Here is a 27,956-nt window from a genome sequence, read left to right on the forward strand (position 1 = left end):
CGTCGCTGATTTAGTACAAGTAATATGGAACGGATGGAGTACTTGCTACATCACCATTTTTACTTATGTGGAATCTATATTACTACCTATGGTACTCTCATTATGACCAGCCTAAGATTTGCACATTGTTCGCTCTGAGGAGTGTGCCCCACGGGAATCGTCATGCTGTCATGCATTGAGCACGAAAGCCGGACGCACCGCAGGTTGTTCGCTGAAAGAACCATTCCCCGAGAACGATCTGCTCGTTATCATTTTCATAAATAATAAAATCATTCATCTGCGCGAACAAATTAAGGGTCCAAGACACGTCGGCACCCGGCCCTCGGAGATGTCAAAACGCGTCGATCGTGCGGGGATAGATTCCATCGACAGCGTTCGTCATCTACCTTGTTTCCTCTTCCCGTCCCATGCATGCAAAGGATTTATTTATCCAGAGGCAACTCCGGAGGAAGCTCCAAAGTCCAGTGAGGGAGAATAAACCAACTAACTAAGCCTGTCACAAATCTGCGAATCTACCTCGCAGCTTCCTGTTCATCCCTGAGAAGCAACAAGCTGAGTCATATAAGAGGACACGCGCAGTGCATCCCAGCACAGCACAAAAGAAAAGTGTAAATCCTTGCAGGCCCCAGGTAATGGAGAAGGCACGTCGAACCATGTTCTTCTTGTTACTGCTGATGGTTGCCGATTTCAGCGGCAGCCCAAAACACCACCGGCAAAGCAGATGAATTCCACGTCGGGGTGATCCTCGACCTGGGATCGCTGGTGGGGAAAGTGGCGCGGACCAGCGTTCTGCTGGCCGCCCAGGATTTCTACACGGTCCACCGGAATTACACCACAAAGCTCGTTCTCCACGTCATGGACTCCGCGGGCAGTGATGTTCGGGCTGCATCGGCAGGTATGTGTGTCTGCAGTATGTCAACGCTGTGAGGATTCAGGGAAGGACTTTGTTTGTTAGTACTAATTCCTAATATGACTATACAGTTTCAAATAAAGGTACAGTATTTTATTTATTTATTATATTGGGCTAAATGTAGGTATTTATTACTCCCTCCTACGCTGATGTAGTTAAACTGCAAAAACGTCTTATTTAGTGTCCAGAGGTAGTAGTACTTTTGATGTTTGATGTTGAGTAGTAATTCTTTCTACAAACTTGGTCAAACTTAAGGAAGTTTGATTTAGAACAAAGTATTTTGGAACAGAGAAGGAGCATTTTGGAAGTTTTTCCTTCAAGTTTTTCATAGAAATGAGATCTCACTTTTATCAAAAAAATATTTGAACGCAGAAAATTGATCGAGTGTGACAAGCAATAGTTCCTGGTTTGTTTTCTTTGCTTTCTCGATGTCATGACCTACAAAGTAGAATGGTATCATCCGCCTGATGTAAAATAGATAATCCGTCATCCACTAGATGAAACACCATCTCATTGATAAGATCCTCCAACTTGGCTCTCTCGATCATTACTGCCAGCATTTCGCTACCTTTGTTAAAGACAATACAGACAAAGGATCCCCATAGAGGCCTTCCTTTGTTTAGAATTAGGCCAACTCCAACGCACGACCCTAAACGGACGTCACGTCCATTTTATCCGGATTATGTCCATTTGGGTCAGGCAAAGAGGTGGTGTCCGGTCCTTTCTACATTTGCACTGGCCGTGCGTCCAATGAGCGGAAGCATTTCATCTGGCCTCCTGGAATTTTTGTAGAGGGAATGGAAACTGAAATTTTGACACCGCGCCCGTAGTTCATGCCAGCGGCCATACTTCATGCCGGTCAGCACATGCCGGCCAAGAAATGATCAACCCCCAAGTTTTCACGCCGGCAACAAAGCCAGCGGCCGGTAGACTTGACAGCCTACAAAAAAACGACCATAGTTAATGTCTTGCGGCCTCCCTAGCTCATGCCGGCACACAAGTCGACTCAACAATCTTGGTTGAGCATCTCCTTTTACTTCTTCTCGAACTAACTTCTTCTCTTCGGGGACATCTTGCTCAAGTCCACGATCATGAAGTCTAGCGCCACCTCTTTTGCTTTGGTGTCGACGTTGGTGGCCTCAATCGTGAGCTTCTTCATTTGGACGGCCTCCTTCATGTCGAGCTTCTTCGTTTGGAGCTTCATGTAGGCCTTCATTTGGTCCTCCTTTTCTTGGCGCTTTCTCTCGCCCCTTACTTCCTTTTGGGTCATCATGCCTTGCAAAGTTTCTTGCAAGGCGAAAGATGTCGTATCACGCTTCTCGTCCACCTTCGAGTTGGTCTTGCCCCTCGGCCTTTTCACTCCATCTTCATCCCCAGCCATGGCCACCAGCCCTCCATTCTTCTTGACAGTGGCATATTGATCTTTGAACTTGGGGCAATCCTTGATGAGTGTCCAATAATGGGTGAGTGTGAATGGCTTGTTGGAATGTCGGGCCTTGAAGGCTTCCAAAGTTTGGAATGCCTACACAATCAAAGCGAAGGCCACAATGTAATAGCGAACGACACATAATGCAACAAACATGAACATGGCATAGGAACAAAGAGAAGAAGTTCATACCAAGTCGCCCACGCATTGGCCACTCACAGGACGGACGTCAACGCTCTCAAGCACGGCACAAAACTTGATGCATTCTTGTTGAATAAACCCCCATCTCTTTTGGATTGAGTTGATGCCACGGGTGCTCGCAAACTTGTAGGGGGGGGGGACTTCCTACGTTCATGAAAGGTTTTATGAACTCTCCCCCAAAAGACGACACCTTTTTTCTCGTCGCCAGTCTTGGGATCTTTCCCTATCTCCTTCCAACTCTCGCAAATCAACATATCCTCATCTTTGGTGTATGATCCCGTGCGAATGCTTTGCTTCCTCTTTTGTGCTTTGGCCCTTGTGTGAGCTCATCGATAAACAGTGGCTCCTCATCAATGTCTACGACATCTTCTTCCTCTTCCTCCTCGCAATAGATGTCTTCATACTATGAGTTGCCATGGTCGTCCGCCTCTTATTCTTAATGGCCATCAAAGTGTCGGTACTATCTTGGATGCGGCCATCTTGGCTTTGGGTCTCGTCAGGATCGAAGCCTTGGCCTTGGCCCTCAGGGTGGAAGGCTTGGGAACGGCCCTCGTTGATGACGTTCTCCATGAAAGCGCTGAAGTTGGAGTCATCGGCCGCTGGCGTCGGGTTCGGTGTTTCATCAAATAGGTTGCGGACGTCGGGAAGGTCGGCCGTAGGAATCGACCGCGACTGCTTCCTTTGCATCCCGACAGCTGGCTGGCCAACGCCACTATACCCAGGCATGACGTTTAGGTCAATGACGGCCACGGGGACGGGGGCGGCCGGAACGATCACACTGTCGTCCAGCGATGTGGAGAGCCAGTTCGGAGCATGCTCCCGCACCGAATGGACACCGGTCGTCTGCGGTGTTATGGAGGAGCTCGGCGACTGACCTAGTGGAGGGAAACGGTCGATGAACTTGTGCTCGTCGCGGCCATGGTGGTGGCGGAAAGAATAGCCGACCCGGATCAGCACAACCCTAGCATCAGGAGGGTGTGCATCGTCGCTAGCTGCGTGGCCTTGGCGATGAGGACCTCATTGTCCTCAACGGCGGCCTTGTATTGCGTGGAGGCCTCGAGGGCGTACTCAACAGTGGCTTTCCTCTCCACCTGAACGGACCACCGGGATCTCCTCTTCGTCGATTCTCGTCCGACTCGCTCGACCTCCGCTGGAATGAGCAGCGACCTCGGCTTCTTCGCCGCGAATGGGCGGAGGTGGTGGCCGGGCCGACGGCAGCGGGTTGCTTCGGGGCGCCGGCCATGGAGGAGGGAGGACGAGATGGTTTTCGGGGAAGAGGGGGGAATGGCAGCATTGTGTCCCTGGCGGGCGGGCTAGGGGAGAACAAGGGCGCGGAGCCCGTCCTTCCGCGCGATGTCTGTTTCCACGCAAACGTGGCCCAAATTTGGGTCAGAAGTGGGTCGACGGCGGACAAAAAATGGACGCTCGTCTGTTTGCAGGTGGGTGTTGGGCCTTGATTTGTGTCTGTTTTGACCCAAACGGGCGCGGCCGGACAAAATGGGGTCGCACATTGGAGTTGGCCTTATAGCCCTACATTATTGTTAACTTCTATACCAACACTTTCATCGGATGTGAACTTTTCTAGCCACTTGCATCAAAGAGGTGAAAATCCTTTCATCCTGATGGTTTGAAGAAGAAAATGCCACTTAAGTTTATGACACACCTCAAAATAAATTTTGAAATGACCCCCCCCCCCCCAACACACACACACACACACAAACACACAAAACAATGTTACTTATGCAACTGGTGAACAGTCTCATGAAGAATTAGAACCCCTTTGAGAATGTTTCTACCCTTCATGTACACTGTTTGGGCTAGATGAACCACGTAATCACCTAATTTAATTCTATTTGTTGTCACTTATTGAACATTTGGAACTCTTCATTAGTGAATACTTTTGAAACTCACATTGTTTAATTGTCTAAAAGTTGAGATTATACAATAGTACCCCCTCTATTCCATAATTCATGTCATGGAAAAAAATTCATGAAGAATTATGGAACAGAGGGAGTACTTCACTGCTATGAAATGCATGGAACAAATTCATCATGTCATCTTTGGTTGCCTCCCAAAATACAAGGTAAAAGTCAGCCGGGAATCCATCCCGCCCGGGGGTTTATTATGTTCCCTTCAAGAGCTAGCCTCCCAAATCCCCTTTTGCATGAAAGGATCAATGAGGATTTCATTTTCCGTCGTGGGAAGCTAAGGGATATCTTCCTCAAAGCTCTAGACATCAGAATATCATTGTGCTCAAGAGACAAGACCAAATAAACCCTTGCAATAGTTTTTTTTTGCGGGAACCGTTATAATAGTTGGTGATCTGCTCTTTCAACTGAGCCTCACTCACTACTAAGCCATCATCTATACCCACTAATAAAGGGAGGTGATATTCTTAGTCCGTCATGCTATTTTGCAAAAACTCCGTGATGTTTCTGGTAATCAATGTGTTGGCCCCTTTTAAGTCAGATTTTCGTTTTTGCAGAAAACCTCCTAATGTTTCTGGTAACAACCCGCGGATCAGTGTTAAGTTAGATTTTTGGCTTTTGTAGGAAACCCCTAATATTTAGATTAATCAACCTGCATCACATATAAAATACTTTTTAAAAAATATTCATATATTTTATACCCTTACTCCAATTTAACATGTTATATATAGAATTTGATTAGAGAATTTGAATATGATGTTATTTTACTAGTTAACCATTTTAGAAATGCTATTTAGGGTGCAACCTTAATCTATAGCACATGATATGTATTTATTTCATACCGGTGTCGATCGGGATTGGAAATGAACACCTAAGCCAAACCAAGATTGAAGACAAAGAAACCATCTATAAAAAGCATGCACACCTCGTCAAAATCTCACAGGAAAAAAACAAAAAAATTCATCTTATGCCGAGAGAGAGACGCCTTAGGATTGACAACATTCAAATGTGTTATGATTGTGTGAGCACTAAGGCCACTGTCGGTGAGGCTGGAAAGGAGGATAAGTGGCAATACAGATGGGATGCCATGTGTTGAAATAAAGGACGTGGACCTATTGAGGTCTTGATTTATGGTTACTGCATTAATGTGCGGGCTCTTTTGCTAGTCCCTCTCTAATTGGAAAATAGGTTGCTTCCTATGCTCCCCATTAGTTGAGAATGCCTGAGTGACCTTAGACCAAGCAAGATGTATGAGAATCACAATAACGAAGAAGAAGGTTTAGTTTTAGTTGAAATCCTGAGGGTTACATGCATCAAATGATGCAGAGGCCGTTCTAACCCTATTTTTGAGGGGGAAAATCAGTTGAAAATCCATTCACAAGTGGCATATTAGTTCCTTGTAACATGCCCAATCAAGCAATCCCCTATTATAGTGGTCTCAAACTTCTAATTATAACGTACTTTCAAGCTCTCCTGTCTCAGCCAATAAAAGTCACAAAGTCATCATTCTTAATGCATCATTGCAACAAGTATTTCAAACCTCCACAAACCAATGATAAAATTCCACAGGAAATAGAAATATACTACTTCCATGACCAAGCATACGACATATTTGGCATGTCCAAGAAAATTCGATCATGGACGCTTTCAATGTTGGGAATATCGCTTATCGGAAGCTTATTGGTCGACCCAAGATAAGGATAAATCGGTCGATTTTCGGCATATCACTCAATTTATCTTATCGGTCAGACACGTGTAAGCGATAAATCGATCAATTTATCAGCCGATTTATCTTATCAGTCAGACACGTGTAAGCGATAAATCGGTCAATTTATCAGCCGATTTATCTTATCGGTTAGACACAGGTAAGCGTTAAATCGGCCAATTTATTGGAATATCGGCTGATATCTTGAACAGTGGTGCCGCACTTTTATTGGCATGTCCAAATACATGCACCGACCCAATAATTAATCCAATTATATGTGATTATGTTATAACTTAATGCAATGGGAATTTAGATTCGTATTCAAATGCACTTTCTTGTGATTGTAATTTTAACTATTTTCAATAGAATATCATATAAGAAATTCAAATTATTTCTATCAATCTATCAAGACACAAGCTTTGCATTTTAAATGCACTCCATTTTGAAATAAAGGAGTGTATTTTTACAAGAAAATAAAGGAGTATATTGTACTCATGACATTCCATATAAGTTTTCTAAGGCTAGGATGCCTCGGAAATTCAGCTATGATATTTCTAAGTGATTGGGTTAATATTTTTGGCCTTGTATCTCGTATCATGAATGCAATCTTCTTGTAAATATGTGTTCATAGTGTTACATGGTTACCCTTAAAATCTATATATTTAACAAACAGCAGGGCTCTCCCTGCTATGTTCCATAATAAGAGGTCAATTTTGTATTTCCTTGCACATGTGTGTTGTGTCTTCTGTCAAATATTAGCTTTTTGTAGCATTACTCGGTTGTTTTTTATGTCAAGGGAGCATAGAGGCAAGCCTGAAAATTAGAGTATTGACTAATAAAACCGTAAGGTCCAAAACTAAGTTTTTCTTAACCTTTTTCCTATCTTGAATGAACCGGTTAAGGTGTTGATACTGCAGATTATTCCACATATATTATTTGATAGTAACTTTCTTGTTCCCTTCTGAAAGCTATTGAATTACTGGAAAGCTACAAAGTGCAAGCCATCATTGGTCCCTAGAAATCATCAGAAGCTGTGTTCATATCTAATATTGGAAATGTAACTCAAGTCCCCATAATATCATTCACAGCAACAAGCCCATCCCACACTTCTGATAGTATGCCGTATCCAGTGCTATAGATAAGCAACCATGGTTCACTAAAAACTCCACATGTTTGGAATCCATGGTTATTTCCACTAATGGTCCTGAACTCTTATCAACGATTGTACAAAATAAGTTCAGAGGTTTAAGTGGTGAATTTGACCTTACACACAGACGCCAGCTTAAAGTTTCTGTGTTCCAAATAATAAATGTGGTTGAGAGAGGTTGGAGAGAAATCGGGTTTTGGACTGTGAATGGACTTTTACGGAAGTTAAATCAAGATTACCCTAAAAAAAGGACAAGCATCAATGCTTGATCTAAATCCTATAATTTGGCAAGGAGAGTCGACCGAAATACCAATGGGCTGGGAATTTCCTAGAGTTGGTAAGAAGCTTAGAGTCGGTGTGTGCTCAAGCGAATTTACAGAGTTTATAAAGACATACAAAGATCCTATCACAAATGCAACAACAGCGAGTGGCCTTTCAATTGACATATTCGAGGAGGCAGTAAAGAGAGCGCATCGTCCGTTTTCTTATGAATACCTAGAATTTGACATTGCTGATGCACCAATTTCCGGAAGCTACAATGATTTTGTTTATTTGGTCTATCTTCAGGTAAGAAGTAATTAATAAAAGGCAATTTCTCAAATTGTAAAGAAAAAACTCGTAGCTCAAACATTTTTGCAATGTCTTAATTTTCTTCCACATTTCCATCCAGTATTTTGTTCTGCATTCAGGCCACAATATTATACACGAAAATGATGCCAACGAGAAAGGCTCATTCTAAATTTTTTCTTTCTCAAAGAAAAGCAACTCAAAAGTTTATTGCTTGCTAAAATATTACTCTTTGTTGAACAACTAAGATTATACTTGTTTAATCAATCTTAAAATGTAGATATCCCTTTTTCCTTAAATATATAAAGCTGGCTAATTTCGTTGCCGGAATATGACATAGCGGTTGCAGATATTACTATAAGATCCAATAGATCATTGTATGTCGACTTCACTGCACCATACACAGAATCTGGAGTAGGGATGATTGTTCCGGTCAAGGAATACGTGAATACAGACATGTGGCTTTTCTTGAAACCATTGAGCACTGAGATGTGGTTTGGCAGCATCGTATTCTTTATCTACACAGGAATTAGTGTCTGGCTTCTAGAGCATCTAAATGGCAATGAACATGTTCATGTTCCCTTTTCACTCAAACAGTTGGCGATTACAATATTCTCCATTTTTGAAGAGAGTTGAGTAAACATTACTTTTTCTTGGATCTTTGTAGAATTTAGAACAGCATTTCAATTGCATGGATAAAGCATTTGTTGCACTATATCAAAATAACAAGCATCGAAAAATTCCTACAACAAAGATTACTACATTGATCTAACTAAACATCTCTATGAGACTATTGCAGTTTAATTTTGTCAAACAACCTGTCAACCTGTCACGTTGTATCTCCCGCGCCAGGAGTCCATCAGGAGATATGCGCCGCACCAGGAGTCCACCAGGAGATAGGCTAGGTAGTTAGTTGATATCTATCTATTGTAACCTACTCTATCCCTTCTTCTCCAAGTCTCCTGTACGATCTCATGTATGCGCTACAGGGTTGTTGCGCCCCTGCCTATAACACGTACCACGCCCCCTCGCACCGAGGACAAGGCGTTTCCGCATATCGCACATGGTAATCAGAGCGATCCTCTCCAAAGCAATCTAGCGATCCAATCTCCAGCCATGTCTTCCTCCGGCGCTTCCCAGACCAACCTCAGCGGCCAAGTCACGGAGAAGCTGACCCGCACCAACTATGTCCTCTGGCGCGCGCAGGTGACGCCGCAGCTCAGGGGCGCGGGAGTCTTAGGATACGCCGACGGCACAACACCGGAGCCGGCCAAGTTCCTCACCACCAAAGATAAGGATGGGAAGGAAACCTCTGCGCCCAACCCTCTCCACCCTTTCTGGGTCCTGGAGGACCAGCAGGTGCTGGGCTATCTCCTCAGCACCCTCACCAAGGAGGTCCTGCTGCAGGTGACCACGATCACCACGGGGAGCACGCTCTAGACGACGCTCGCAGGTATGTTCTCCTCGCAGTCTTTCAGCCGTGTCAATAACATATGCACGGCCCTGCTCAGCACGCAGAAGGGCTCCCAATCGGTCACCACCGTCTTCGCCCATATGCGTGGCCTCGCCGATGAGCTGGTGGCCGCCGGCAAGCCCCTGCAGGACGACGAACTCATCAGCTACATCCTCCACGGCCTCGACATGGAGTACCAGTCCTTGGTCTCTGCCCTCGACGTCCTCAACACCCCGGTCTCTTTCGATGAACTCTTCTCTATGTGAGTAACTTCGATCAATGGGTGGCCATGTACCAAGGGTCGGGCGGCTTCAAATCTTCCGCGAACGCTGCGACCCACGGCCGTGGCGGCTCCTCCTATCGCTACCGTGGCCCTCCTCGCTCCAAGGGCAGGCCCGGCGGCAGCGGTGGCAGCAACACCAGCGGCTCCAACTCCCGTGACGGGCGCCCCTCCTCCAACAACACTAGGGGTCGCCGCAGCGGGAACAGCAAGTCTCGCCCGGATGCCATGCGTTGCCAGATCTGTGGTAAACTCGGGCACTCGGCTAAAGACTGCTGGTACCGTTTTGAAGAAGATGAGGCTTCGTCAGAAGATGAGGAAAAGGTTGCTGCCGCTGCTGATGGTGCCTACGGCGTCGACACAAACTGGTACCTCGACAGCGGCGCCACCAACCATCTCACGGGTGAACTTGAGAAAGTAACCCTCCGTGAGAAGTACCCCGGCAAGGACCAAATTCGCACCGTGAGTGGGGCAGGTATGAGGATCCGTCATATTGGTCATTCAGTTATACATACCCCTCATCGCAAAATCCACCTTAGAAAAAATTTGCATGTCCCTAGTGCCAACAAAAATCTCCTTTCTGTCCATCGAATAGCACTTGACAATCATGTCTTCATTGAGTTTCATCCTTTTTTCTTCTTGATTAAGGATTAGGCCACGAGGAAAATCCTATATCGAGGTAGATGTGTTCGAGGGCTCTACCCATTGCTTCCGGAGTTCAGCAGATTCAATAAACAAGCCCATGGTGTTGTCAAGCTTTCCTCCACATGATGGCACAATCGTCTAGGACATGCTTCTTTTTCCTTAGTAGAACGTTTGCTTAGAAAGAATAAGCTCCCGTTTGTTGGTGAGCGTTGTGTTGAAACCATTTGTAATTCCTGCCAAAGAGCAAAAAGTCATCAATTACCGTATCCTATTTCTACTAGTGTTTCTACTCAGCCTTTACAATTAATTTTCTCGGATGTTTGGGGTCCTGCCCCTAGTTCGGTTGGTAGACACACATATTACGTAAGCTTTATTGATGACTATAGCAAATTCTCGTGGATCTATCTTCTCAAGAAACGATCCGAGGTTTTCCAAGTGTTTCAAAACTTTCAAGCACTCGTTGAAAGAAAGTTCAACAGCAAGATCATTGTTGTACAGTCAGACTGGGGAGGGGAATACGAAAAACTAAATTCCTTCTTCCAAACACTTGGTATTTCTCACCATGTGTCTTGTCCACATGCTCACCAGCAAAACGGCCCGGCTGAGCGCAAGCATCGCCACATTGTTGAAGTGGGTCTAGCTCTCCTAGCCGGTGCCTCTATGCCTCTTAAGTTCTGGGATGAGGCTTTTCTCACTGCTGTACACATCATCAACATGCTTCCTAGTCGAGTCATTCACAATGAAACTCCTATAGAAAGACTCCTTCACACCAAACCTGATTACAAGTCTCTTCGAGTTTTTGGTTGCGCCTGTTGGCCTAATCTTCGCCCTTATAACAATCGCAAACTCATGTTCCGCTCGAAACAGTGTGTCTTTCTTGGGTATAGTGCTCAACACAAGGGCGTAAAATGTCTTGATGTGTCTACTGGACGGATCTATATTTCTCGTGATGTAGTCTTTGATGAGACGAAGTTCCCCTTTGCCGACCTTCACCCCAACGCCGGTGCTCTTCTTCGCAAAGAGATTCTCCTTTTACCGTCACATCTAGTCGGGTCTGATCAAGGGGGCAATAACTATAATGATTCAATATTGACTGACCCTCCTAATACCTTGTGTGAGCCTTGTGATGATGCAGGAGACTATACAGAAAAAAACAGAAGTCAAAACAATGTGGAAATACCCAATACAGAGCCATATTTTATGTGCTCCAACCAGGGGAACAAATCCCCCTCGGGATATGCGTCGCCAGATACGTCAGGCAGATCGTCTCCGGGATCCGGGCAGCCAGACGCGCCAGACTGGCCAGGTGGATCTGCACCAGAATCCGCGTCAACGGCCTCGCCAGGCGCAGTCGGACGGGGGCCAGCGCGCGACTTCTCCGAGCCAACCACGCGGCGTCCCGCGGCTGGGGAGGAGGCCTCTCCCGCTCCATGCCAATCAGACGCTGACACACGGCGCCCTGCGGCTGGGTCCTGGTTGCCAACTCAGCCGCTCTGCTACAAAAGGCGCGACCTGCGCCGCCCGACAGGTGCGGCTCCGACAGGCGCGAGATCACGCACTGATGGCCCGCTCTTGCCATCATGCGCCCATGATGAGCTCCGCGGGGCGGGATCTTCTGTGACCGCTGCAATGCATGCGTCTTCACCACCTGCTGCAGAAGATCCAGCTCGCACAGATCCCGCTGTTGCTGCGGTTTCAGGATCTGCTGCGGGATCGTCTATGGCACAAACTGTTGCTGCATCATCTCCGCGCCATACACGTTTGCAAAAAGGAGTAATACAGCCTATTGATTATAAACATGTGACTAAATATGGCATGGTGTGTTCCACAGGTGAGCCGCACACATTTGAAGCAGCACTAAAAGATGAAAAGTGGAAGAAGGCTATGAATGAAGAATTTATAGCATTGCAGAAAAATAAAACGTGGCATTTGGTTCCTCCAAGACAAGGTAAAAATCTTATTGACTGCAAGTGGGTATTCAGAATTAAGAGAAAATCTGATGAAACAATTGATCGTTACAAAGCTAGACTCGTTGCAAAGGGCTTTAAACAACGATATGGCATAGACTATGAGGACACATTTAGTCCTGTTGTGAAAGCTGCCACTATTCGTCTTGTTTTGTCCATTGCTGTTTCCAAGGGCTAGAGTCTGAGACAGCTAGATGTGCAGAACGCGTTCCTCCATGGGGTTCTGGAAGAGGAAGTGTACATGAAGCAACCTCCTGAGTTTTTGAGAACAAAAATAAACCTTCCTATGTGTGCAAACTTGACAAGTCACTGTATGGGTTGAAACAAGCTCCAAGGGCATGGTATTCACGCCTCAGTCACAAAATGCAAACACTTGGCTTTGCTCCTTCTAAGTCTGACACCTCACTATTTATTTACAACAAGTACAATACATACATATTTGTACTCATATATGTTGATGATATTATTGTCACGAGTTCATCAGATGAGGCAATTACAGGACTGTTAAAGGATCTCAGCACTGAGTTTGCTCTTAAGGATCTTGGAGACTTGCACTATTTCCTAGGGATTGAAGTAAAGAGACATGATGATGGACTTCATCTCTCCCAAGAAAAGTATGCAGCAGATCTGGTAAAGAAAGCTGGTCTACAAGGTTGTAAACCCTCACCCACTCCTTTGTCAAGTTCAGAAAAATTGTCCCTTACAGAAGGGCAGCCTCTAAGTCAAGATGATAGTACAAGGTACATAAACCTAGTAGGTGCACTTCAATATTTAACACTTACTAGGCCTGATATTTCTTTTGCTGTCAACAAAGTTTGCCAATTCCTTCATGCACCCACCACAGTTCATTTGACTGCTGCAAAAAGGATTGTTAGATATGTCAAGAACACTCTTAATGTTGGTCTCAATTTCAGTAAGTCACCATCTACACTTGTGAGTGCCTTTTCAGACTCTGATTGGGCAGGCTGCCTGGATGATAGGCGGTCTACTGGTGGTTTTGCAGTCTTTTTTGGTCCCAACTTAATATCGTGGTGTGCAAGAAAGCAAGCTACAGTCTCTAGATCCAGTACAGAGGCAGAATACAAGGCACTGGCAAATGCAACAGCAGAGATTATCTGGCTACAATCCATTTTGAGGGAACTTGGTGTTAGAGGCACTCAACCTCCATGTTTATGGTGTGACAATCTAGGTGCTACCTATCTCTCTGCTAATCCAGTTTTTCATGCCAGGACAAAGCACATTGAGATAGACTTTCACTTTGTGAGAGAAAGGGTTGCCAATAAGCAACTTGAGATTCGTTTTGTGCACTCCAGAGATCAAATTGCAGATGGGTTCACAAAACCTTTGCCTACTAGAAGCTTTGAAGATTTCAAACATAATCTCAACTTGATGAAGTTGTGATTAAGGGAGGGTGTCAAACAACCTGTCAACCTGTCACGTTGTATCTCCCGCGCCAGGAGTCCATCAGGAGATATAAGCCGCACCAGGAGTCCACCAGGAGATAGGCTAGGTAGTTAGTTGATATCTATCTATTGTAACCTACTCTATCCCTTCTTCTCAAAGTCTCCTGTACGATCTCATGTATGCGCTACAGAGTTGTTGCGCCCCTGCCTATAACACGTACCACGCCCCCTCGCACCGAGGACAAGGCGTTTCCGCATATCGCACAAATTTATCTTCAAAAGTAAACTAGATCTATTTGATTAATAATGCTTAACAAATGCAGTATGGAGAATTAGAGGGAGGAAATGACATAATCCAGTTTGTACCTGCTTAAAAGAATAAGAAATGTGCCTTTTCTTCTTCTTTTTTTGTGGGAGCATTCATGGCGATTTTATTGATTATAGAGTAAATTTACACTGTTCGATAGTATCCCGCGAAGAAAATTAGGAGGGTCCTCTTGCATCATAATCAATGAGGTACCCTCCACGTTACGAGCAAGGGCGTGAGCCACTATTGTTTTCCCTAGGAGAATGAACAAACGGAATAGAAGCTATGACATAGATGCGCCATTTCTTAATTGCACTTCACTAGAGAGAAAATCTATCTCGCCATTCAACAGTGTCCTTATTTTTTGAGATAGAACAGTGTCCTTATTTGAATTAGTGAAAAACTAATTATCACCTAAAATAATGAAAACTAGTGCTATGACTTGCATTTATCACCTAAAATAATTGAAATTACATATGCTTTCTAGCAAGTCCTGGAATGGTGTGCATTACAGTATTCCACCTTTGAAATTTCTTTAGTGTCTTAATAAAGTCTTGATTTTCATTTCTGCAGAGGAGCTGAAACGCTTTCTAGCTAGAATCGTTCTACGTGTATGGAGGGTTGTTCTGCTAGTACTTGCAGCAAGTTATACATCAAGTTTTGCATCAATGCTTACAGTACAACAGCTTTCACCAACAGTGACTGATGTTCATGAACTCCAGAAGAATGGGCAATATGTAGGGTTCCACCAAGGTTCCTATATAGAGGGTCTACTGCTGGATATTGGTTTTCATACATCAAAAATCAGGCCCTATGCTACACCTGACGATTTCTATAGTGCTCTTTCTAATGGAAGCATTGCTGCGCTTGTACATGAAGTCCCATACATCAAATTTTTTCTCGCAAAATACAGCAAAGGTTACACAATGGTAGCGCCTATTTACAAGAGTGTAGGATTTGCATTTGTAAGTTTAACTACACTCACTATTCTCTTGAAAAGATAGCTACCGAGGCATGCAAATGCTATGCTTATGTGTTCCCCTTGATTCCAGTACCATATGTCACCACAAGATTGCATTATAAAAATTCAAACATAATATACATACATGTTCTGAAAATCAATCATAAATGGATATTAGGGCTATCTAATAGCGTCCCGGTGGAATGATGCAATTTTAGGACAGACACGGAAAGTAATAGCAAAATGAACACAATCATTTTTTCTATAAATTTAACTACCATACACGACAATATATATGCAAGAGGCTTGGAGATACCATCACATAACAACATAGATCCATACATTTACTCTCGAAAACTTTAACATGAGCTGATATTTGCAGTTGATCACACTTAGGCTCTATTTGGAATTGCATTGGATTATGATAAATAGTCTCTATCGGTTGGTTTACTTTTAGATATCTAGGTGTTTGGCTATCTTTTTTTTTCTAAATCAAATAGTATATTTGCATTTGAGAACATATGAGATCCCATTTGGGAGGTCAGCATTGATAATACTTCATCTGACTGTAATTTGATTTACCAAACAGATCAATAGACTTTTGACAACCTTTTTACAACAACTTTATAAGTAAGTACTCCCTCTATAAACTATTATAAGAGCGGTTAGATCACTAAAATAGTGATCTAAACACTCTTACATTAGTTTACGGAGGGAGTACATCATAACGTCTGCACAAAAATCAGAAACTAAGCCTGAAAGTGTTTACTGGATTATTATTTTTTGCTATTTAAGCAACTTTTGGCATGATTCTCTGAAGGGTATGGTACTACTAAGTAATAAAACCATCATACCATGTGCTATTATATCAAGGGGGGGGATCTGTTTTTCAGGCTTTTATAGAGTCAGATATTGTCAGTGGAATAGCATGTGCAGCTTATAACAATGATCTTTTTGCTGATTAGGCGCTTCCCAGGAATTCTCCGCTAGCTCCTGAAATGTCGAGGGCAATAGTCAACATAACAGAAGGAGATACTATCATTCAATTTGAAAAGAAATGGATAGGTCAAAATAGCCATGAAAATGATGGCACACTTGACGGTTCAGACGCCATAACTTTTGAAAGTTTTGGGGGATTATTCGCTCTAACTGGAATTGTGACAACCTATTGCCTTTTGGTAGACATGGTGATGAGCTGCTACAAAAAATGTCGACAAAATGCAGGGAACATAGGAGAGGTGGCCAAAATGAATGTGGGCATGGGCAAAAAGAAGAGGAAACGGGAGAACAAAGGATATGACCAAAGGGAGTATGGACATGGGCAAAGGAAAAATAGGAAATGGAAGAGCAAAGAGATCAAAAGAGCAATGGAAACGGGAACTGAATTGATAGGGAGCCAAACAACACTGTCAGAAATCGTCACCAGCTACCCATGTCAGTGCACAAATTAGTCACGGGGAGTCGTTATTAGCTCAAGTTAGTTCCAAACTGAGCAAAGTTCACCTTTCAGGCTCAAAGATGAACAAATAATTAACCGCGAGGGAAGCCGGCTAGGCTGAACTTGGGTATGTGGAATTTGCTATGCATGCAGAATCAAGTAAATTTTCAGTGTAGTTATGCTTCGGTTCACCTTTCAGGCATCGTTCAGCCGCAGCTGAAAAGATCTAACCGGTCACGTTATATCATGTACTTTTCCTGGAAAAATCAAAGAAAGTTCACTACGAACCAACTAGGCTATATTCCTCTTCAGTAAGAACATTTCGTTAAAAATATTTTACATCTGATCTAACCCTACGCACTTTTGTAACGATCTAGAAAAGTTTGCGTTGGGTTGGCATTCTAACAAACACCCTAGCTGCAGTAACCCAACAGTGCATGGAATTCATAAACTGTCTTCCCTGCACCAACATTCACGGGCTCGTACAGACAGTAGGTGATCAAATTCGAACCAACTCCCAGGGGGAGATAAGTCATGGACTTTTGCAGATAAATAAAATGATGATTGATTCATCGTCACCTTCGAAGAAGAGAAGTCGGGCCATGGGGGGTCTCAGAAATCTCATAAATTCACACATTGCAATCGAGGAACCTTGATACATACTACTGTTTATGTATCTGTAGAAAGCCCTGTTCTTTTTCCAGTAGCATGGCATGGATCAGAGTTTCCATTAACAGCGTAAGGATACATACACCACATCCCTCCCCTCCCCTCATTTTAGTGTACATGGCAGGGAGGAAGTAACTAAAAGGTCCTAGAGTATTTCTTGATCTCGTACAGGATGGAGGATATGGAGACCAGGTCCTTGTTGAGCGCGGAGCCGCAGTTGACCCTCTTGACGCATTCGGTCAGCCTCGTGTAGTACAGGAGCAGCTGTGTGAGGGCCGCCTTCAGGATCTCCATCCCGCACAGGAAGTTGCTGAAGGATGTGATCACATCCTTGTGCATCAGCTCGATCGCGGCCTTCCATCGGTTCGCGAAATCCTTCACCAATGGCTCCACGTCGCCGATGTTGGCCTTGTCCGAACTCGAGGCAGGGTCTTCCGCTAATAAAAAATTTCAGGCAGTCATTTCTTTGACATAAAAAATTCAGGCAGTTATTGTAAAGAAAGAAAGAAAGACAACACAATGTTGTACCAGAATTCTAGTACTTACATGTACGCGTTTTAACAAACTTGATCAAATCACTGAAATGCTCCAGAAGCACTTCCTCCTGCAGAAATGTTTGTTCATCAGATCAGCCTATGCTCCATAAGAAACCAACACCCAACAACATTGCTGGCGTCTATTTGAGCTCTAAACCCGGAATGAAATCAAGAAAATGTGGTGAGCAGTATTTCTCTGGCCACAAAGAAATTCCGTGCCATAGGTAAGACAAAGCGCATACCACATATATTGCAATGTTGCTCTTAAGAACCTCCTCGAAGTGAAGTTGTGTTTTTCCACCCTCAGTGCCAGCTTCCTGTATGACAAAGATCACAACAGATTTGGAAAGGCAATGCATACGGTATTTTTGTATTGTAACTGATGCTAACTCAAAAGTACCAACCTTCAATATGGCAATTGTTAAATCATAGTTGTTTATCAGGAAAACAGTTTGCATCTTTGGTTTAGGGAACATCTTGGCCAACTTAACAAGCAAGTCTTCAATAGCCATCCGTAATCGCTCAAGATTTAGATCAAGCTGCAAATGTAGAAACCACTTCTTAATTCCCATAGGCTACAAAAAAAAGGTCTTCCTATTGCATGGCAATGTGGTGAAGAATTCCAGAAAGGTGAATACTGGGTTGACCTGGATGTGATCAACTAACCTGACCATCCCCATATTCAACATTGAGATGAACAAGAGACGCTGTAAATTCAGCATATCTTCTTGTTACATAGTGAGGATGCACATCATCCTCCCAAAGAGTCTTAATATTAGCATTCCGCAAGCTGCTCAAATGCAAGTCAAAGACCATCTTGAAGCGAGGCCAAAGTGACATGTTAACCTGCCCATTGTGCAACATGAAAGATGATTCAAACTAATTTTGGAATGTGGAACAGAAGACAAAACTCTCATCCAATTTAGCATCAGCTTTCCTAAAGGTAACTCCCACATTGACAAAGGTAACTCTCAAGTAAAGTTGATTTAAAAGTTGGAAGGAGCAAACAAGGAGGGAATCAGAACAAACCTTGTCTAGGTAAGAGTCCAAACATGGAATTCGCCGCTTAAACATGATAAGCTGCACAAACATAAATTCCATTCAGATTTATGATCCGCATGGGTCATGTAAGCTTTGCCACACATTCAGTTACCAATTTACACAGGGTTGCGCCACTTTATGGACTACTTGAAATAATCTAACATACAGAAATCTAGAGATGCTCTTGCAAATAATTTATCAGCTAATCTTTAAGGAATAAAATAACATAAGGGGGAGGGTAATTTTGGCCAGTTTCTGGTGAAAATCAACCAGAATAATCTAGCAAAATGACAATTATCTCTTGCTGCCTTGCCTGTTTAACAGTAAATATTGGACTAGAACTAGTTTATAAATTACAGGGATATCCCTCTACGGAACATGAAAGGCTGCAACCCTGCAACCACTTTCAGAACATAAGCTTTCTTAAGTTTTACTCCTACAGCAGGAATAAATCTTTAACTAGTTATTCCTTCATAAGATAAAATGAGAAATACCTGGTGCTGATGAATTATCCGAATCATAAGCATTATTCCTATTGCATCGTAGCAGTTCAGAAGTACAGCATCGAAATATTCATCGACAACTTGAATTGGTCCTGAATAAAACAATCGAAACTTTCAAATCATTTGCCTCCACCATAATTATGGAAAAAGATGGTAAGGTCAATGCCAACTTCACCAACATAGTGGCACTTTTATTATGACAAGGATAAGAATATAAGGTAAGTGTTTGTTGGAGTAACTCATAAGCTCCTCAACCTTTCTAAACTATTAACTTAACATGCACGCTACCATAGTGGCTTTACTGCAAAAGAAGATCTAACCAAGAGTGGGCTTTTAAGTTTACTAGCTAAATACTCGTGTGTTGCTATACAAGTTCTCTTAAATGCCTAAGTTATTACATTTGTCATCCTAGTCCCTAATTTGTGCAAATAAAAATATATCTCAAAATATATATTAAACGAATCAACTATTGGAAATCGTGATACATCTGTCTACAACAGAATGTATGATAATTGTGGTATGGCAGATCTCTGAAGGTGAACGGGCCGTCGCCAACTCAGATATTTATAGAAGTGAAGATGAAGATTTGTCTAGTTTACACTACGATAATTACGAAGCATCTGAACCAGAACTGACATCAACCAGTTGTACACTCATATAATCCAGAATAGTACAACCAACAAATAAAAACATGCATACCAGTTTTTGTTTTAACATGCATATTGTTTTATGCTGACACTGGGATTTGTCAGGCAAGCAGACAATAGCAAAGCAAACAAGGAGAGTTTTTAGTGCAAATAGATCTTTGGGTGCTAAAGTGACAACTGACATGTAACTGTGAGTGCCACATGGACTCATGCACAGCCGTTTCACAAATAACTGAAATCCCATCCAGTGACACGGTGGGAGTTTACATGCTGGCACAACCAGAAGATGGGTTTACACTAGGTACCCCCCCCCCCCCCACACACACACACACAAAAAAAATTTATTATTGCATAAGATACAACATGGTATGACAAAGAAAACAGGAAATGCAAGTACAGGATGGAACAAACCAGCAAATATATCTTGGAATAAAGATTCTTCACCAAAGAAATCATCCGAGAAAAGGTACCTGTAGCCAGTTGATATATCATCAGGCTGCCACTGATTCACTGTATGAATTTTAAAACAAGGAAATAACAATCTTACTCAGAAGTAGCTGTATCAATCAGAAGTTTTTGTAAGCTTCTGAAAAGAACTTCATATGGATACTTCTGTGACTTGGCTTCAGATATATGAGGTATCAATGCAGGCTGCTCAATATCCTGATATACCAAAAGCAGGGCAAACAGAAATTACACCATTGAACTTGTTACTTGATATAGAGTAAATTAATCATTCAGCAACAGTAAGGAGTTAGTTCAAAATTAATTCTTTAATTGTGGATCACTTTCCACCAAATTTTCAACAACTAGTAGAGGCATTACAGCATGTTAAAATAACCTAGATCTGGTTCTATGAAATTTGCAACAAGAGAATGAACATGGCAAAGACAACAACAACCAAGCCTTTAGTCCCAAACAAGTTGGGGTAGGCTGGAGGTGAAACCATAAGATCTCGCAACCAACTCATGGTTCTGGCACATGGCAAAGAAATTTCATTTAATTGGCTAGATTTTTTAGTGTATACATAGACTAGAAAAAAGCATGTCCTCGAATTTGTTCAGAGACTTGTCTCGAAATTAGCCATACTTATTCTGTATGTATGTCATGAATCAACTAATCAGCTATGCTCATGGTGTATGCTAGACTTATGTGGCTTGTTTTTGTTATCATTCAAATATAACTTGTTGGTGTTACAGAAATTCATACAAGTTACCAACAACCCTGCAGATCACACAGCCCAGTACAGATCCGGGCTCCCATGTATTGCTTGAGTCACAAATTTCAAAATCATGAACTGATTGATGAATTAAATTACATTATAGTCACTATGTCATTAGTAAATACCTTTAAGACGTTTATTCTTTCACCAAGAGCAAACACCGAAGAACGGGCTTTCAGAGGTTCCTTTCCAATGGAGAAAAGGTATCCTGTACTTCTAGTTTCAACTCCAAGTAAGTCAGTGGAGGTTGCTATATCCAGCTGTAATTTCTCTAAAGCTTGTATATAGGCACGAAAATGTGCACTCAGAACCTGAAAATTGGAAGTGATAGTAGAAATGTTATCAGAATAGATATAATTCACGGTAAGATATCCAAGAAATAAATGAAGGTCTTTATGTCTATATTTGCTCGTATAGCCCAAATAAGATATGAACCTTATCACAGTAGCTAGCAGTCTAAAATAATCCTTGCAGGAATTTTGAAGATGTCAACATACACTACATATAAAGGTAGGAACTGAAATTGCACATAGCAATAAGAAAAACTAGAATAAAGCAAAGACAAACAGCAGGAATTGCAACACAGATGTGTCTTTGGATACTCTCATTCTCAAGCCCTCTATGTCTAGCACACTATTTGTTTCATAGTAAATGTCCCCAACCCACCACCATGTGCACAGCCTTAATGAGAACTGACCAGTGAGCATGCATACCCTCATTATTGACAGGCTGCAACAAATTAATCTCTTTTAACACATCAAAAACATTACACTAACACAACTGATTCCCTCAATGTATAGTTATTACAAACGTAGACTGCCGAGTGCCAAGGACGGTTATTGAAAAGGAGGGAGTACAATGTAGTGCTGAGCCATAAACTCTACATTTTGGCCACATATTACGTTGATAGTATGGTACTATTCTATACATCTAGAATATATAAAGGTATAATACAACAAATATACAAATCAAATATAGTATTGCCATATCATTATGGAATATTAAACACAGTATTTACAGAAAGAAGTATATGTTCATTGGGAAAGAATCAGTATAGTTTTAATGTGGAATTGGGATCCACCAAGACAGAAACAAAGCATTGGTCAAACTCTTCTTTCAGATTAAGATAGTAAGTGTTCATAGCCATTGACTAATCGAAAGGGTAGAAGAATAGGACCTAATCTGGGACATACAATGAGTTACAGGTGTACGATCATTACCCTTCCCGTTATTCTATTCCAATTCTAAATGGAGAAAAAACTAAAGGCGGATGAATGAAAGAAGACCTATTCAAATCACATTCACAGTAACACTCACCTTATTCATAGTATCAATGTAAGCCGTGCGAACTTCTGCATATATCTCCTTAGCATGTTCCTTGAGGAAAACAATTGTGTATCTACAGTGGAGAAGACAAATGAAACAAATTGAGCACTTGGAAAGAATGAGAGAATAACACAGACACTACAGATAAGCCGACCAACAATAAAATGGCAATTTAATCCTATGACCATATGCTATAAACTAAGGTTTTAAAGAGCGGTAGAGGGAGAGCTCTCACCGAGGAAAGCAAGGTAAAATAACTGTTCTCCTATATGCATAGTTCAATAGTTTAAAGCTCGTGGACCTTTATAATAGTCTTTCCCGTCAACAGGAATACCACTCAGACTCGATAGCCCAGCCAACTGGGACATGGACTCTCATACTTGCGTCACTAGGACTCAATTCCCTGACTCAACTAGGACTCCTATGGTCCCAATTCAACTCTTGAAGCTCACCACAGATTGTCTAGTGAAGGCTTATATAATTCTAGTTTTCTGGTTTTTTTTTTACCAAGGGGGCTCTCAATTTCATAAAGACGATAATGCCGAAGTCATCAATTTCATTAGAAGTACTGATGTTACATTAGCAATAGTTAATAAAATATGGCTGTTCATGTTTGGTAAACTTGCCCTCAGTAACACTATGCCAAAAACCATGAATCCTGTATGTCCACTGGTGAGGATTACAAATTAAAGAAATATGGCATAAAGAATTTCTCATCTAGCACATTAAAATGTGAAGCACTGCAGATATTCTACAAACAGGGGTTAAAAGTGGAAAACAAATATCAAGGCAAGAGAGTTGGCATACTTGTATTTAAGGACACTCTGCTGTAGAATCTGAATGTTTGTTTTTGGTTTTCTCAAGGCATAGAACTTTTGGATAATAAACTCAAAAATCTGCAAGAAAATTATGAAAGCATAAGCAATAGAACTCTGTTGTAGCTTTATGATGTCAAATTGGCTAGATAAACATAAAAAAGCGCGCAAGAAACATAGCGGATGCATTTGTTGGTTGCAGGTACACTTGTTCATAGCTTCCATGAAAACCACCGTACCATATTAGGGCAAGCTAACAAAGATCAGGTTGATTCCTTATTTTGTAAGGAAATAGCAACCAGTATAGCTAGTATACTGGCAGTGGCTGACAACATTATTCTCCACTAGTATTTGACACAGTTGCAGCATTTTTTATGCCATCAACCTCATAAAGCACAACATCAGCCTGAACAATAATGATGAATATCATGTAACCCTTTTTCATAATAAGCATTCAGTTCTAGCAGATAATCCTTGACGCCTTAATCTAAATTATTGTAGCACATGCCCAACTGTCTGAACATAATTATGCAAGCGAGAGGCATGGCACATTATCCTCGACTCCGCATTAGAACATTAAACATAGAGGACATAATGTTTTACATCAAATAAGCACATATGCAGATGAAACACATGCTACGCATACAGGAAGACGATCTACTAACATTCTTATGAACATAATAGTTTGAAACATTAGAAAGAAAAAACCAGCAAACAGTTTTCAGACCTTTGATACTGCTTTCTGCCGAAGTCTCTCAACCTCAGGCTGAACATCTTTGAGAGCCTTTGATGTTTTAACCATCGAATCGGCTTCAATGAATTTGATTTTTTTGCTTAGAATCTCAAGTGTTTTCATGTATTCATCGTTAACCTGTGGGGTTGTTGGATAAGGAATTATCAGTGATCCCATAAAAAATACATTTTTTGAGAAACACCCACCAAAGAATATTTTACTGAACAGCTTTAACCGCAAGAGAGCGGTACTGATAATGATGGTACATCAACAAAGAAACCTTTGTGGCATGTAATATATCCAATCAAACAAAATAAAATAATTTGGAAAAGAAGACATGGATTGAACAAATGAATGCATCCAGAACGAAAACATGTAATCAGAATGGATATATCACCGAAGACAGAATATAGTGGCAAATGAAATAAATAATTAACAACATGCTGAAAGAGAAGAAATTACATAAGTAAACATAGTACTCCCTCCGATCCATAGTAATTGTTGCAGCTTTAGTACAAAGCTGCGACAATTAATATGGATCGGAGGGAGTACCACAAATAACAGAAAAGTATGTACTTGGTTTTAACTTCAGAAAGAAGTAATCAGTGATCACATGTTCCTGGCTGTAAACAAAGAGGTACTAGGTCCAGAAAGGAGTAACTGACTAACTGTATGGTATATTAAAGTAAATGGACATAGTATAGACACAATAATAAGGTAAAGAAAGTTGGTATGAAGATAGAATGCAAGTAATGACCTCTCCATCAACAATTATATCAATCATTCTTGGAGGTACTATTATATCCTCAACAAATTTTGACAGTTTTGATTCTGCAGCCTGCAGAAATTTTCCAAACAGTGAATTAGCATAGATATTCAGCATGAAAAAGTAGGGAATGACATGCATTGAAGTTATGAATATAATGGATAGGTTCCAACAAAGACCAGTCAACTAATGTTGAAAGGTGTGTTATGGAATAGAAGTTATGTTGCGGGACAAAGATACATAAAATAGTACTTCCAAGCTCTAACTTGATAAAGACTAGTGAGGTCAATGCATCAGTATTTTACTGCCTGGTTATAAGATGTGGGTACAAAAATTAACCAAACACCAAATGTATGGAGAACATAAAAGATACAGCAGAGAAACGAATCAAACCTTACGGTTTCTCAACTTTAATCCCATGTCCATAGATTTCTCCTGAAGTACCTTTATCTCTGAACTTATAGAACCAATTTCTGTCTAGCACAGAAATTAAAAGAATTGCAATATGATTTAGTAACATGAAATGAACCAGTTAACTACTGTTTAAAGGTACAAAATTACATGTAGATCTAGATAATAAATATGAACGCCTAATAAGTCAAACAAAATGGTGCCACTCAAATACGACCATGGAGTTGTAGCATGGAGCACATAAATAAAATAATAGACCACTTGTATTAAGCTTAGATTGTGGTATACAAAACGTTAAACTTCCAACCACTCCTGGCTTTGTTCATGTTATGCTATGTAAAAGGATGAGTTGGAAATGCAGAGATATGCCATTTCTGGATGGTAGTTCACACTTCACAGTGGGCAGCATTTGTTCATGACAAGCAATACCCATCCAGAAACTCTTTCAGGCATCCAGTACGACAAGAATGTCATGAGTAGTGCCGTCACAACAGATGTGAATATGCAATTACCTGGAATCCAGTTAGAACGGTTTCCATTTGTGACAGAATATTATCGCAGTCAGAGATCTGATCATGCAGCAACACTAGGTTTTCACTTTCTGTAATGTAATCCTACAAAAGAAAAAGGAAGACGGCATTGCATAAGAAAAACATCATAGGCACGGGTAATTTACATTTAGGCAGCACAGCACTAATAGAAGGTAGACCCATCATAACTCCATGTTTTCCAAATAATTCATCGCGCCTGTGCAATTATTTGATGACTCAACTTAATACTGATGATAAGAATGGAGGGATGAATAAATTAGCCAGCCATACGAAAGAAGTTAATTAACTCTTATTTCCAAAGTATAAGGACCACAATACCAGATGTGTTGACTGTTTACTGCTAAGCATCAGGTTCACATTGGACTCATAGGGAAAAAAACAGCTCTAAGGCAGTAGAGCCATGGCTGCTTCGCATATCTGAGGCCTAGCACAAGCAATTACCTGTATAGAATCCAGCTCAACTTGGCGTATGCTGTTCTCGACACCTTTTGTGTAATCACGCATCTTGATGCCATTAGCCAGGATGTTTGCTACTTCCTGCAGGCATGCAGGAAAATTTAAAGCAGCAGAAATCGTCCAAGGAAGAAGAATGGCCTACTGTTCTTGCTCCGAAATGTTACAGAAATAAAACATAGCAGGATGAGGAAAACCCTCGAGCTTTTGAGAAGGCCTTGGTAAGCTACTGATTAACGCAAGAATGGTACTGTAAATAAGCACCTGGTCGTTCTTGCAGTCCTCGAGCTCCTGCTGCAGCCCCTCCAGCGACTCATTGTCACTGCCAGACAAACCACCGAGCATAAGCTTAGGCGCAGAGAGCGCGTGAAGGAGGAGAGGAGATGTTGTTGCAAGGGGGGAGGGGGGAGGAGCTGGTGGCCGGACGGACGGACCTGGCCGCGTCGTCGTCGTCCAGGGGGAGGTCGCCGACGAAGACCCCGAGGTCGAACCTCTGCTTCTGCCCGTCGTGCGCTGCCGCCGCGGCTGGGATGACCTCCATGTCGGCGTCGGGGGGATCGGGGGTCGCCGGAGCGGGGCTCCGATCCAGATCTGCCACCGGTGGCGGTGGGTGTTTGGGATCGGAACGGAACGGGTGTCCCCGGGAAATGGAGGTCAGAGACGAGAAGGGGGTTGGAAGGGGAAACGGATTGGGCCTATTTTCTCGAGGCGTGGAAGTGTCTTGGGCTGGGCTGCTTGTTAGTGGGTGGGCCGGGCTGTGCTGAGATTTTATACTGCACTCAAAAAAAAAACTGAGATTTTATCTCGATCCAAATATCCAGAGCATCAGCTTCATGTGTGTTTTGATTGGAAAGACAAAGAATGTGATGTAGTGCTACTCCGCTCCAGTCAATTCTGCCTACTTTTCATTCGTTGCATTGCTTCCCCTGGTGTCATTTCGCGATTGTCGACGACTATTGACCAGAGGAGAACTTGCAGTTGGGTCATATTATGAAACAATGAAGCACGGGCTTTGATTTTTCAGATTCTCAATCTCTTGTTTTTCCTTACTTGCACCTTCTCAAACTTGATGGGAAGCAGCGCTCATTACAGTACAAATTACAAAATAAGAACACACGAAGAGTGATCATAAAAACCTGGATGCAGCTTAATGTTTTTCATCAGACACATATCAGGTGCCAATTACTGACTTATTAGACATTTGGATCGATAACAAACATATATACATAACGGCACAAATCAGTGATCTATTGGATATATACACCGACCATCTACCACTCTAGCTAAGCCCTAATCCATTCATAACTTATAAACCCTACTCACTACTCAGCCCCTCCCTCAGCAGAGGAGAAAAAAGCCACAAGAGAAAAACTATACTGCTACTAACTAATGCTCTCAAGGGTCAGTCTGCCATTCATTTGGCTCAGTCAGCTGGACTCCAGACTGAATGGCTGCAGCAGCGGACCAGACCTTCGCCTCCGTTTTCCTTCAGGGGTCAACCTCGCTGCGACCTTAACCGAAGAGACCTTGCCATTCTTAGGCGCATTCTTCTTCAGTTGCACCTGAGACGGCTCGCCCCCTTCATCACAACTTCGTCGTTCAGGGGACTTGACCCTCTTGCGCGTGAAACATGCCTCCATCTCTGGCCTACGGTTGGGACCAATCAGCTTTACATGGAACGGGTTGGCAGCCGTGTAACACACCAATTCGTTCATGACCTGTCCTTTGTCTAGATCAACGCATCTGCCGTTCACCTGAAATAAGAATACCAAGGTCAGAAATGTTTGGAGCCACGCCAAAATGCGATTGGGAGGATAAAGGGGTGGTGGTTACCAACTGGAGAAGGGCGGAGAACGTTCTAGCAACCTCGTACTTTGGTTTGCCGCTAACAATCTGACTGAACGATGCGGTCCCTGTGTCGGTTCTTGATGAGAGTGTGTCAAGG

General features: G+C 42.3%; 1 protein-coding gene and 1 pseudogene across 1 annotated transcript; one reads left to right on the forward strand and one right to left on the reverse strand.

Annotated features, from left to right (window-relative positions):
- The first annotated feature begins 3,778 nt into the window (after positions 1-3,778).
- Positions 3,779-16,351, forward strand: LOC123114855 (glutamate receptor 2.8-like; annotated as a pseudogene).
- A 574-nt stretch (positions 16,352-16,925) lies between these two features.
- Positions 16,926-26,692, reverse strand: LOC123112346 (vacuolar protein sorting-associated protein 52 A). The gene is made up of 19 exons (XM_044533303.1): positions 26,446-26,692; positions 26,276-26,333; positions 26,000-26,095; positions 25,520-25,621; positions 24,990-25,073; positions 24,588-24,668; positions 23,825-23,968; positions 23,090-23,178; positions 22,274-22,355; positions 21,082-21,267; positions 20,282-20,397; positions 20,146-20,204; positions 19,079-19,179; positions 18,573-18,623; positions 18,210-18,389; positions 17,948-18,082; positions 17,786-17,860; positions 17,554-17,611; positions 16,926-17,444 (listed from the first exon to the last, which is right to left on the reverse strand). The coding sequence occupies exons 1-19, from the start codon at positions 26,550-26,552 to the stop codon at positions 17,143-17,145; spliced, it is 2,106 nt and encodes a 701-aa protein (XP_044389238.1). The 5' UTR covers positions 26,553-26,692; the 3' UTR covers positions 16,926-17,142.
- Positions 26,693-27,956: the final 1,264 nt, after the last annotated feature.

Source organism: Triticum aestivum, chromosome 5B (assembly GCF_018294505.1).
Source record: "Triticum aestivum cultivar Chinese Spring chromosome 5B, IWGSC CS RefSeq v2.1, whole genome shotgun sequence".
Lineage (NCBI taxonomy): Eukaryota > Viridiplantae > Streptophyta > Magnoliopsida > Poales > Poaceae > Triticum > Triticum aestivum.